Source organism: Ammospiza nelsoni, chromosome 3, assembly GCF_027579445.1.
Source record: "Ammospiza nelsoni isolate bAmmNel1 chromosome 3, bAmmNel1.pri, whole genome shotgun sequence".
Lineage (NCBI taxonomy): Eukaryota > Metazoa > Chordata > Aves > Passeriformes > Passerellidae > Ammospiza > Ammospiza nelsoni.
The window spans coordinates 90,827,940-90,840,608 of NC_080635.1; the positions used below are offsets into that span (position 1 = coordinate 90,827,940).

Here is a 12,669-nt window from a genome sequence, read left to right on the forward strand (position 1 = left end):
AACTCTAAATATCCAGCATTCAAAGCACTGTATGTTCTATTTTGAAGCATTATTATGTAAATGTAAGCCCTTTTTATTTCTGATAGACAACTGTACGGAGGTGGGCAACACTGGCCCACTTTGCTTTCCAACGTGGCATTACTTAGAACTCTCTAGCCCATTTTCCATGTGCTGACTCACACCAATAGCCAAATACCATGTCTAATTTCCTTTCTTAGTTGCTCTGATAGTCTCTGGCAAAAGTGAAACAAATGCTGTGCACAGTTCCTCCAGAGGGCAGGTGGCTGTATGAAGGGATAGCTTAGACATGATCAGAAGCGACCACTGTGAGTGAGGGAAATGATCTGCTGCACTATGTAGACCTAAGGCCACATTTGAAAATTCTGGTGAAGCCCAGAACATCAGTTTGACATCTGATGTGTTAAGAAAAATGCCCAAGTGGGTTGAACAGAAGGAGTTTAGGGGAAGGACTTTAGTCCCCCAAAGCCAGTATGAGGTGGTGACTCTCCAGGGCAGAGGATCATTGTCTGCTTGTTCTCTCTGTGGGTTTCTTAGGTGCTGCTGCAGTATGGAACTGAAGTATGGTGAGTTTTTTATTCAGCCAGATTACCTGGCAGCCAGTTTTCTCTGTGCAGGGACAGTAAGAGAGGGTAACAGCAACCTGGTAATGACCCTCTTGGTGATGTGATAGAAAGAACTTCTTTCTAGAACTTTCTTCAGAAACTTTTTCCCAGGTAAGTTTCTATGTCAGTGCATTTTTTTATTATCAGCAATGTAGGCTGTTTCTTGCTTGCTGCAATTTGATTGGAAGTTGAGGAACCTGCACATTTTTTCTGCTTCCGTTTTTAAATCAAGAAATACAGTTCTATGAAATGTGAAAGCAATTAATAATATAAACCTCTACTAATAGAAGAGGTGATACAGTGAGCAAATGAAAGCATTCAGATCTGGGACTAGAAAAGGATAATAGCTAATTGTCTGAGCAATTATTACTGTATAAGATAATGGGAGTTGCTGAAATAGCTAGTTGTATAAATGAGACATCCTGCATTATTGATCAGTCTTCTTTGTTTTAGCTGCACTAGAGACATACATTTCAATTTTACATGGCTATTTATCAAGTCTAAACCTCACATGCAATGATGCACTTGTATGGTTTGGGGTGTATGTGGACTTTGTGGGTTTTTTTTTCAAGAAAAGGGAGAAATGTTGAAATATGTTTAAAGTAAGGCAGGATCTTTCATGGGCTATCCTTGTGGGGCTACCCTTGTGGTTCAGGAGCATATTCATTGACATAATTGGTTTGATCAGTAGTCTATTCAGTCCAGTGGTTTACCTCTGTCTGATAATAAATAATAAAAGTAATTAATGTTTCAGGAGTCTAACAAACCTGTTACTTCAACTTAGCAGCATTATACATCACAGGAACAGACCTTCCTGACCTTGTGATCTCGTTTAGTCATCATATGAGGTGTAGTTACTTTTATTAATTTAAAGTAGAGAATAAGAATATTGACATGCAATCTCTGAAGCCCTTGAAGTTAAACCTACATGTTAATGATATTTTGTTTCCTGTCCCACAATGCTGTGAGAATTGTAATATTATCTATTCTAAATTTGCTCAAAGGAATTGGATTTCAAATAAACCTATTAATAAAAGAAGCATGAAAACAGAGCTAAACAAGAGTCATCATCCTATTAGTACTGTATGTTGCCTAATAACAAGCAATGATTAAACATTTTGACCTTGAAAATCGCAGTAAGACAGGGGAAAATATATTTAGTTCTTATCATCTTTCTGATTTTCTTCAGTGGCATAGTTTTTACTTAGCTTGCATGAAGTAATGTTTATTGCAGGTATTTCTGAAGTGCCATGGTCTGTAATATTAATTCCATTAAGAACAGACAAAAAAAAATATTAGTGAACCACCTTCACACTATGGTTTTAGAACAGGAGAGGCTTTTCAGTCAATTATTTATGTGCAATAAGTACTGAAAGACTTATTATCTCAGAATAATCAATGTTTGGCTGAAACTTGAGAACACTAATAGCTGATCTTAAAAGTCTTGATCCAGTGTCAATTGAATAATGGCAGAACTCCTGTCAATTTTAAACAAAGGAGGCAGAGGCCAAGAAGTATTGCTTTGAGAGATAATTTTAGATAATCAGTTTAAAGCATCTATAAAAGAATAGAAAATTTGACTTTCACTCTTTGCATAATACAGTATGAAGTATTTTAGCAGAGGCGACCTCCTAATGATGTGTATGTATATTTTCTGTTGCCTTGGGGGGCCTTTTTTACAGATATAAATGTATGTATATATATACATATATATATATGTACACACACACATGTATGCACTAAGCTGGTGTTACTGTCTCTGGGAATAAACTGATGGCAGCTAAAAAAATTAGGATCAAACTGACAAGGAGTAGGGAGACTCTGTGGAATACTGAAATACCTGCATATCTCTTTATTGAACACTCAAGTTACTTCTTTTGTTCCTTGAATACCCAGCAAATATTTTCTCTTCAAGATATGCTGTCACTCATTCTAGTTGTTTGATCTCTTCAGCCATCCTGATAATTTGGTTAAGTCGGTGTGGAGTGACTTGGGATATGTGGGATTTTCTCTCCTCCTAGGAATGTCTGGAAGATAGCATAAGAAATGAAGGAAGTGACACCCAAAATGCAAAAGATAGTGCCAGTGCTTCAGGATGCCTTCTGGTGCAGGCTCTCACTTGTGGGTGCTGTGTCAGCCTGTAGGGCAGGGCTGGACAAAGATATCAAGGAGGCATTTGAAGATTGCAAGGGAGAAGGAAAGAGGAGTTTCTGGCATCTGCTGAGCTGATTCCATTCTCTCAGATGGAAGAGTGCTCTTTTCTGATTTTGCACAAGTGATGAATGGTGAATTTTGGCTGCATTTGGAGGAAATTCTGAAATGTAATTTAATTATTATTGAAAAAAAATATATCCTCCAAAGCTCAACCTGCTTGTCCATCCAAGCGAAAAATGCTATCAAAACTTCATTTTAAAGGTTTTTCCTTCTCATTTACTTGTCAGCAGGGATTGGGAAGACCATTAAAGAAGGCAGGGATGAGCACAGCAGTAATTAAAAACCAAAAGTTATGTGTGTGCTCTACAGTATTTTCTGCTGGGGTATGGTAAACCTTTATTTAGGTATTACCCTTAATAAAGTAGGCAGATTCTGTTTAACAGTGCTAGTATGTAAACACACTTGGAGTTGTGTTTCTGTTTATTGATAGAGTGGACTTATTTTTAATAGAAGCATTTGTTTTCTGAAGCAAGAGAGCCCTTTCCCAGTCTTCTACAGACAGTGCTGGGTGTCAGTGCTGAGTGGCAGAGTAGAAAATCTTTCCTCTAGCAAGGAAGAGGCAGCGTCAGGAGGCAGCGTGCAGATAAGCAGATATCGCTAAGTAGGGAAGTAGGACAGATACCCTGAGACAGCATCTGGCAGAGCCAGGGAGGAGACGTGAGCTCTCCTTTCCAGAGACAGCCAGAGAAGGAGCTGTAGGGACCCAGCTCCTAGAAAAGAGCCGAAAGTTCTGCAGACTCATAATGTTCTGAGCTCATGCTGATTTCAGCCTTAACAAGTGCTATATTTAGTGTCATGTATGTTCCTTAATAGAGTCCCAGCTCAATTTAGGAACACACTGGCCTCAAAGAAACTTGAAAATTTTAGCAATTTGTTGCATTTTTCTAGTGCAGAATGGCAAAATACTGATCTTGGCAAAGCATATTCGATGGTCTAGTTTGGGGTACGTATTTACCTCTGTTTTCATCCATGTGCTTGTACAGGCCATGAAATCATGATATCAGTGTGGCAAAAATACTTGTGAGAGTATCACTAAGTGATTTAATAAACTAGAGGGTGCCCTCTCCCCCTCCAAAACAGTGAGCCACTTTCTCTCATTTCTCATTCACTCACACATTAAGACAGATTTGACCAAGTATTTTTAGTTGGAGATTTGGAGCGGCTAAAGTAAGAAATCCTCTTAATAAATATAGGAGCTTTTTTTAAACTATCTTTTATGCCAGTGTAATTCCATTGACTTCACAAGATTTTTTCCTAATACATTCTCATAGGGAAAGAGTAGCAGGTTGTGGGTTTATTTTTTTTTTTTTCACTGTGGGGATAACATTGTCACTGTGCTGGAATCCTTCTCATGAAAGAAATGTTTTGCATAGCTTTTGCTTTTTACTAGTAGAAGATTTGCTACAATTCATAGGAAAATATTAAATATACAATACAAAGTTTACTTATTTTCATTGTTATGAAAACAGTTTTCTGGCTTTTACAAGCCATCCTGGCTTTCCCAAAGGACTGCAAGCTGAGGTGAGTATGAAATGGGCAGGACAGAGGCACTCCATAAACTTCAGCAATTTTCATCAATTTGCTTTGAATGACAAGAAATATTAAGCGTCTCTCTTCCAGGGAAGCACTTCTCAATAAACTATGTTTACCAATAGCTCTCAGATTTCAGCTGTATGCTTTTGTTATTAAATGAAACAAAAACTGTGGGGAGAGAGACATTTTAAAAATTCATTTATCTTTTATTAGACCAGCACACATTAAAAAAAAAAACCAGACAAACTTACAGCGGTAGAAATCAGTCTTCAGTTGTGGAACAGGAGCCAATTTCAAGCCAAGCGTAGGCTAGGGACAATCGTTTTGAGTTTAACTTTGTTACAGTGATGAGTTGAACAAATAGAAGAGAAAAAGGTGTCTGACACTTTGAAGCAGATGAGGTTGTTAGTGAAGGCAGAGGTGATAAAGGTTGCGATAAATGTGTCTGAAATAGCAAATGGAGTCTGGGGGTGTTGTTGTTATTAAGAAGAGAGTCAGGGCAAGGGAGAAGAAAACCAAAGAGCAGAAATCTACTGAGGTGCAATTCACCAAATCCAACTATACAATAAACTTGTTGTAAGAGAATGATTGTTTTGTGAATAAAAGCCTCATTTTCATAGGAACACGAGAAGCTGCAGGGGGTCTCTTTCAATATCCCATCTCCATCAGTGTGTGACACAAAGCAGGTCCTTAAAAGGTAATTTTAAGCCTTTGGGTGTTTAAGAATTTTTTTAAACTATAAAACATTTGTAAATCTCTCCGGGTAGAACAGTGATCAGTCCAAGGCAGCTACCCTGGGCTCTCAATGATGAAAAATAAGCACACGGTAAAAGTGGCTTAATCTTGCACTGAAATAGATGTTTAGGGCTATTTCTCTGCACTGTCTGTAAGGGCAATCCAGTGTGAGTAACGAGGGTTTAGGCACTTCACTTCTGCAGTGAGCTTTTACATCTGAAGTGAACCTCCCTCAGGTCTCCAGGACTTGGAAACACAGCAGGGTCTTGAGCACGGACCCAAGGCTGTTTGCATAGCCAGGGGCTGTTCCCAAAAGGCACCTGAATGTTGGCCTCCCCTTTGGGAAGAGGAGGGGAAACATCCAATGGATGCGAGCCGGGCTGTACCGCTTGGCCTCGGTGCCAGAAGGCAGAGTAAGACCCGTCCTATTTAGCCAGCTCTACACAGACTCTTGACACTTGAAATTGAGGACTTACAAGTCTCTAACCTGCACTCTGATGCAGTTTTCAGAAGTCCCTCCATTGCATTAGCTTTATTCTAAAAACAAGATAAGATCCTGCAAGAAATCTTACCTTTACAAAGGTGTTCCTTCTACATTTTTATGTTCATCCATGCATTCATTTTATGGGCATTAAATTCAAATGGGGAATTTACAAGCGAACATTTCTTCTAAGTGTTTGTGTCAATCACTGTTCCACTTTTTTTAATTCTCTGCTAAAACAATGCCATTCCTATAGTAGTGTTTTATAATATATTTTTAATAATATTCCCCAGTTAATAAAGAAGTGTTAGAAAACATTAATTTGTTCTTTTTTGAAAATGAGCTTCTATTAATTGAAAACTGTAGCAAAAAAATGGATGTTCAGTGTTTCTGTTCCCCCAGAAACTCATACAGCACTGACTTTGTGCTCTCAATCTGACCTTTTTTTCATTATATAAGAAAAAGATAATCCTTATGAAAGTCAGGTTGAAGATAAGATCAGCATGGTGGGCTGGTAATTACATAAAGTGATGTTCAGTCATTAGAGAAATTGTACAGTTGATCCAATGGCTTAGATGTGGGCGAGGAATATGATCTAGCTGTTACTGGTATAAAAGAAAGGTGCAACTTTTTCATACATCAGTTTTGGCAACTTACCACCAAGCATTGAGGACAGCTCATCTTCAAACACCATCCTGCAGTTTCTCTCATTTATTCTTGTTGAACAAGGGAGGTAATATATTTTTATTTTTTCATTACTGCTACAGAGGAACAATTGCATATGTTTTGACATTCTCTTTTCCTTCTTTTCCAGAAGTTTCCTCCTCCTACCATTCTGTCAAAGTTTTTGCTTTGAGCATTAACTTAAAAGTTGCTTTGGGACTAAAACATCAATGCTTAGAGTTGAGCTTACTTTATAAGTAAGAGAAAATGAGGCTCTAGAATTAAATTGCAGCTAAACATTGATAATTTTTGATTTTGGATTGGGTCCCAAACTTCTTCATTAGTAACTTTGTGTTTTTCTCCTTCTCAATGGTGGCAACTGATGTCAAATATCAAACACTACACAACCTGTGGTATTAGAGCATCTTTTAGTCTTTAACAGAAAAACACAAGATCTTGTAAGTAATGAGGTGAGAATTAATCTGCTGGGAAAGATTTAAAATTGCCATCTTTCTAAAGAGCTCCTGAAATTCAGGCATTATGTATTGTTCCAGTAGCTCAAGAAAGATAATATTTAATAGAACAAAGTAGAAGCTTCCTTGGATTTGTCAGTGAGATGCAATGAGTGGTGAGAACATTAACTGGTTTAGCAGCATGGGCACAGTCAGAAAATTCAAGTAAGACCATCAGACAAAACAGCTATTCCTCTGGAAAAGTAGAGAAGATCACATCTGTGGTTTATTTTCAGGTCTCTTTGGTGGTTTTGGTATGAGCCTGAAAATCTGACTCAATAGAGGAAGTGCAAAACTGCAATTTCAATTCCCCTTTTGGTTAATATAATGTAAAACACCTTCCCTCTGGGATTCCCTTGAGACATTACAATGTACCAAATTATAGCATTATATCTTCTCGGAAAAATTAGGGTGAAGGATGCCACAGTGCCTTCAGCAAAAAACATGAAAAACAGGATAATCTGTGTAGTGTTGTGGTGTTCTTCCTGTGGCTGGCTTCTTTTATTTGAGCTATTGAAGCATTTAGGCTATCAAAAGGCTCACGATGATGTAGCAACAGATTTAGAAAAGTCTGTCTGTCTTCTGCTGGTGCATGAGACCCTCCAGCTGACTTCTTGCAGTCTGGGGAATGTTCCCTTGGATGGAGCAGGGCTGAACCTTAAACTGTGGAATTGTGTTCCGGTGCAAGTAAGTCTGCCAGCAGTCACACCCCTCTAAGGGATTGGAAAGAGGATATACAGAAAACAACCTTATAAAAAGTGCTTTATTTTCTGGAGGGAGAGGTCCAGCCAATCCACTCTGCTGGCTCCATAGATGCTGTTGAGTACAATTCAGTTCCCAAAATGCTTGGCAGGACAATAAGAGGTTGTGGATCTAAATGGTGTGAAGGGCTGCCTTTCTCCTGCAGACACAGCTGACTCTTGTTGAAGGAACAGGTCACAGAGGGCTGGCAGCTGCTCCTCAGGAACCTGACAGCCATGTTCAATGCTTCCAAAGCTTTCAGGAAAAGTCCAAGCAGAGAAGGGAAACCACAGGTTTCACAGAGCCTAGATGCAAACCTACATGCATACACAGAACTTTTGGATGCCTCTTCTAAATGCTTATTTCTAGTGCTTCCAAAACTGTTGCCAATGTTTTCTCCTCCTGATTGTTATTGGCTGCTTTTAATTCCTTTATCCTCTGTTTTCTGCCAGCATGAACTGACTCACTGGGCAGGTGGGAGGGAGGAGATGAAGTTACTTGTACCCAGCACCCAGCCTTGATGCCTGGTGACTACCACATCATCAGCCTCTTAGCCATTCTGCTTAGCTCAGCACCAGATCATTCTCTTTCCTCTAATTTTTTTTTTTCTATCTTATTAGGAAGATGCTTGTTTCCACTGCCTTCATTCATTGCACTGGAAAGCACTGCATATCAGTTTTGCTCATAAGCTTTGTTTCTTTCCAATTTAGTAACCCCTGTCAGGCAGGAGCCATGTTCTTTTCATGCTGCCTTTGGTCTCAGCCTTCAAAAATGTGTGTATTTGTATTTCTAGACAGATCATGGATTGCTATGGGAAGTATGCAGCTGTCACATTGACCATTTTGTCTGTATTTCTACATCTTCTTCATACTTTCCCAGATGGAGAGTTTCTCATGCAGGGTAAGCTGCTTTCAGCATTCAGAAATAGAACAATTATAAAGAGTATTAATTAAATTTTCACATTTTATAAATGTGGTCATAAATTTTATTATTCAGTTGCATTTATTGACAATGAGGGTATAATAAATCAAGATAATTTCACTATGAGCATGCTTCCTATTTCTTCCCTAAATTTAATTTCTCCTGGTCAACGATGTCCGAGATGACCATGTCCTCAAGTTGATATGGGTAAACTTAATCCTTGAAACACTATTGAATAGAAATGTTTGGTTTCTTGTACTCCTGTGAACTAAATTACAATGTAACAATAGGAACAGCAGAACCACAGCTTTTCCTCATAATATGCAGAATATTTTTCCTACAAAGATCCCAGAATATGGGATGCTGGTGGTGTAGCATTCTATGAAAGACATATATTAGATTTTAAGGGTACTTTGGAGGTTGCAGGGTTTTTTATTTAGCTTTAAATAAAATATAAAAAATTGTGATGTACAAAAATCTTGGTACCACTGAATGCTTTAAAAGTATTCTATAACAAAATCTTGCTAAAAACAGGCAGTGTTTAAGAAGCACTACAAATCCTGCTGGTGCTTTTAACTGTCTACAGCTAGTAGGAAGTTTTCTAGGAATAGTTAGTGCTGTAGACAGAAACAAACCTTCCCAAGTATCAACAAAATTGAAAAGAAAACCAGAAAAGATCCAGTAGTGCTTATGGTTTACCTAGAAAGTCACAGCCTAGTTTTACAGCTGGTGCGTGTTGCAGAGTTGAAAAAACCTGAAGAGATCTTTTGTGTTGTGCTTTTCTGTTCTGCAGACATCAAGCAACAGAATGTGGCTTGTGCTTCCTCTTATGGCCTGCACTTTCCCTTTCTTTTTGAAAATAAAAGTACATCTGGAAACCAAGTAAAATCCTCTTCCTTATATTTTTATGGCAGGCTGTCCAGAGTGCAAGCTAGGGGAGAACAGATTCTTTTCCAAGCCAGGAGCACCCATTTACCAGTGCACTGGGTGCTGTTTCTCCCGTGCCTATCCCACTCCAATGAGGTCCAAGAAGACCATGCTTGTTCCAAAGAACATTACATCAGAAGCAACATGCTGTGTAGCAAAGGCTTTTACCAAGGTGAGAGTAAGAATGAGGTCTGCTTTAGCTTCTTTTAGAATGCAATATTAAGGTGAAGCACTGAATAGTAAAGAATATGGTTTTGCTGGAGGACACTGGAGAGCAGTTTGAAGAATCCTTGTCATTTATGTCCTTTATGCCTTGGTTCTTTCTTTTTTATAAAGAAGAAATTAAATCATCAACCAGTATGTGTCTGATATTCAGCTGGGATGAGGCAATTGGTGCAGTGACACTGAATTCTGTGAAACTGCTTTGTCTCATGACACCTGCAGCTCTGGTGGTGGACTTGTCCCAGTATTTTCAGCTCTCCTGGATGTGCACCCTCCCCTTAAATGCTATGCAGTGTTTATGTGATTTTAATAAGTCAATTGCCTTGTGTCTTTCCTGCATAGAAAGGAGTTCTCTGGGAAGGTGCCTGGTCAATACTATCAATTACATGTATGGGAATGAGGGACCAAAGCCATCTGTGCTCGTTAGATTAATTGAGATGGTGTTTTACTTTTTCATAGTATAACCAAGAGGGAACTGTAAATGTGTGCAAGTACTGTGAGCATTTAACATTCACCTGGAAGGATCTTTTAAAATTTCTTCTAACTCTGATTATTTTGGGAGTGTTTCTGCTCCAAGTGAAGAAACCTTACATTTTATGTAATAAATGGTGAGCTAGTTGAAACAAGCTAAGGTGTCTATCCTGTGGTGGCCTGAATCAGGCTAGAGGCTCAGCTCAGTTACCCACTCACAGATTCAGTGCATTTGAAATACCTTAGAGTACTGAAGTCATATGGGTATGGCTGGCAGACACAGAACCCATGAAAGTGTTTCTAGAGTGACAGCTGGAGGCTTGGTGAGATCCCCTCTGACCCCTCAAATGACAATGGACAGCTCAGTGGGTGCAGCTGAGGAGAGCACTGGGTCTCCATTGGCTGTGATGAGAGCTGGACACCTGACTTTAAACTCTGCTGAACCAATCCGGGCTCTTCACCTGAGGACAACATAGATCTTACTCTACACCGACAATGCTATATGTGCCCTGAGGCAGCAGCTAGAATTTGGTTGAGATTAAGTATAAAGGTGACTCTTGTGTTTGTTGCCTTTGTTTTTGTAATTCCTATGTGATGTATTTTAAGGACACTTTCTGATTTTCCATAGATTGGTTACTAGATGCTTTTGGAAAATGAGACACTTTAAGGAATGTCCAAGTTAAAGAGCAGCATATTGTGTCACTGTGCATGTCACTACTGAAAACTTTCACATTACAGCTCCAAGAAGAGTGATGATGCAGCTTCATAGGTTGGTGTTGAGGTCATTCTAGTACATGTACCCCAAAGGGCCTGTGTACTTTTAGTTAAGAAGAAGTTTTCAGACATATTTTACTTGACAATACTGTTTTTACTGCTTAGCTGATCCTAATTATTTGTTTTATGTATGTGTTTTCTCTTTTTAAGATTACCCTTAAGGACAATGTGAAGATAGAGAACCATACAGATTGTCACTGCAGTACCTGCTACTACCATAAATCCTAAAGCCTGTCCCTTTGTTAATGGTCAAGGACAACAGGACAACAGTGAATGGAACATTTGTTTTCGGCTTTTACAGCACCACAGTGTAAAACCTTATGTTTTCTGGTAAAGACTCTGGGTAGACCTCTGGATAAGATAGATGGCTATTTTATTTCCTCCTTGCTTCTTCATGCATTTAAGTAAGTGTAATTATTTCCATTAGGGATAAAATACAGCACTTGCATGACCAAATGCTTGATCTATTTTTAAAATAAACTGTCACTTAAATCATCAATGTTTATTGAGGAAAATGGTGATTTATTAACTTAACAGAAAAAACTATATTCTGATGCAATTTAAATTTCTAGATTTCTAGATTTTTTTTTTAATGGGAGAGAGAGGGAAAAGGGGAGAGAAGGATGGGAAACTGAACAGAAGAATTATTTTCCCCTTATTCACTTAATGATTAATTTTTTTGAAGTAGCAATATATTGTTCCTCCTGCTTTTCTTCCATATTTATTTTACCTAATGGACAGAAAGTATAATGGTATAGTATAATATAATCTATGCACAGTACTCTGTCTTTCTGTGCCATCTTTTATATTTCTCTGAGTTTAATCTCCTCCCATAAAGATAGGCAAATGATGCAAAATCAAACAGTATAAAGAATTTTTGTACATTTTCATGTAGCAATGGTGGAATAGAGTAGTCATACAAGAGTATTAGCTGTTTAAGCTGCTTACCTTTTGCTTGTCTTCATCAAGGCATAGAGCTTTAGTAATTCCCAAATGCCTTGTGCTAGACCCAGGTATACAAATGGAAAAGGTAGGAAATGTGTTAGGTGAGAAGAGGACCACAGAATATGTACTCATTACACCTGACATTAGTATCAAAAACTTTAATTGTAGTGGGTTGCATCGGGGGTTCTGGAAGAGCTGCTCTCAGGTCTGAAGCCTGCCCATGGGAACTGAAGTGAATGAATTTCTTTGCTCTTCATCCTAATTTCTGGGGTGAACACATCATCCTTGCTTTGGTCACTGGCTGCAAGAGTTTAAATGTGGTGACCCAAAAAGCCTCAGATGTATTTGTGGGGGATTTCTCTGCAGTTGTAGCTGTGAGGACAGCAGTAAGAGATTCCAGTGGGGTCAGGGAGGATTTCCTGAGTGACGCTGCGAGGGTGGCTGCTGTGTCCCGGGCCACGGCCGTGCCTGATACCTGTGCCGATGCCAAATGACTGAAGCAGTTTAGACGGACCCCCAGGGCTAAGCTGTGATGGGGAACTTGAGGAGCTAAAGATTGGTTTCTAATGATGGTTTAAACCCATCAATCACGCCCCCTTCTGTCTACTGGAGTGCAAATTCAGTGCTATTTGCTAAGAATACAATCGCGGGGCTTTGTGGAGAAGAAAAGGCTTTTCGTTTGTAGAGGAGATGAGGTGCTTAGAGAAGCGTTTTTCAGTTTATGTTCAATAAACTTTACCAAGCTGATCTCCACACCTTAACCCCTTAACCCTCTCTTATGTCCAGCTTCACCGTGCCATTCCTGGGAGATGTTTTGCCTGACTTGCTTTTGAAAAAACCGATTTATGAAGGAGACTGATCAAGTTGCTTCACTGTTCTTATTATTCTGGAAAATTTTCTGGAAAGC

The 12,669-nt window shown here is 38.9% G+C and overlaps 1 protein-coding gene across 1 annotated transcript; it reads left to right on the forward strand.

Moving 5' to 3' along the window:
- Window positions 1-8,302: 8,302 nt before the first annotated feature.
- CGA (glycoprotein hormones, alpha polypeptide) lies at window positions 8,303-11,186 on the forward strand. Its single transcript, XM_059469260.1, has 3 exons — window positions 8,303-8,402; window positions 9,338-9,522; window positions 10,968-11,186. Exons 1-3 carry the CDS (start codon window positions 8,303-8,305, stop codon window positions 11,043-11,045), a joined length of 363 nt encoding a protein of 120 aa, XP_059325243.1. The 3' UTR covers window positions 11,046-11,186.
- The last annotated feature ends 1,483 nt before the right edge of the window (window positions 11,187-12,669 follow it).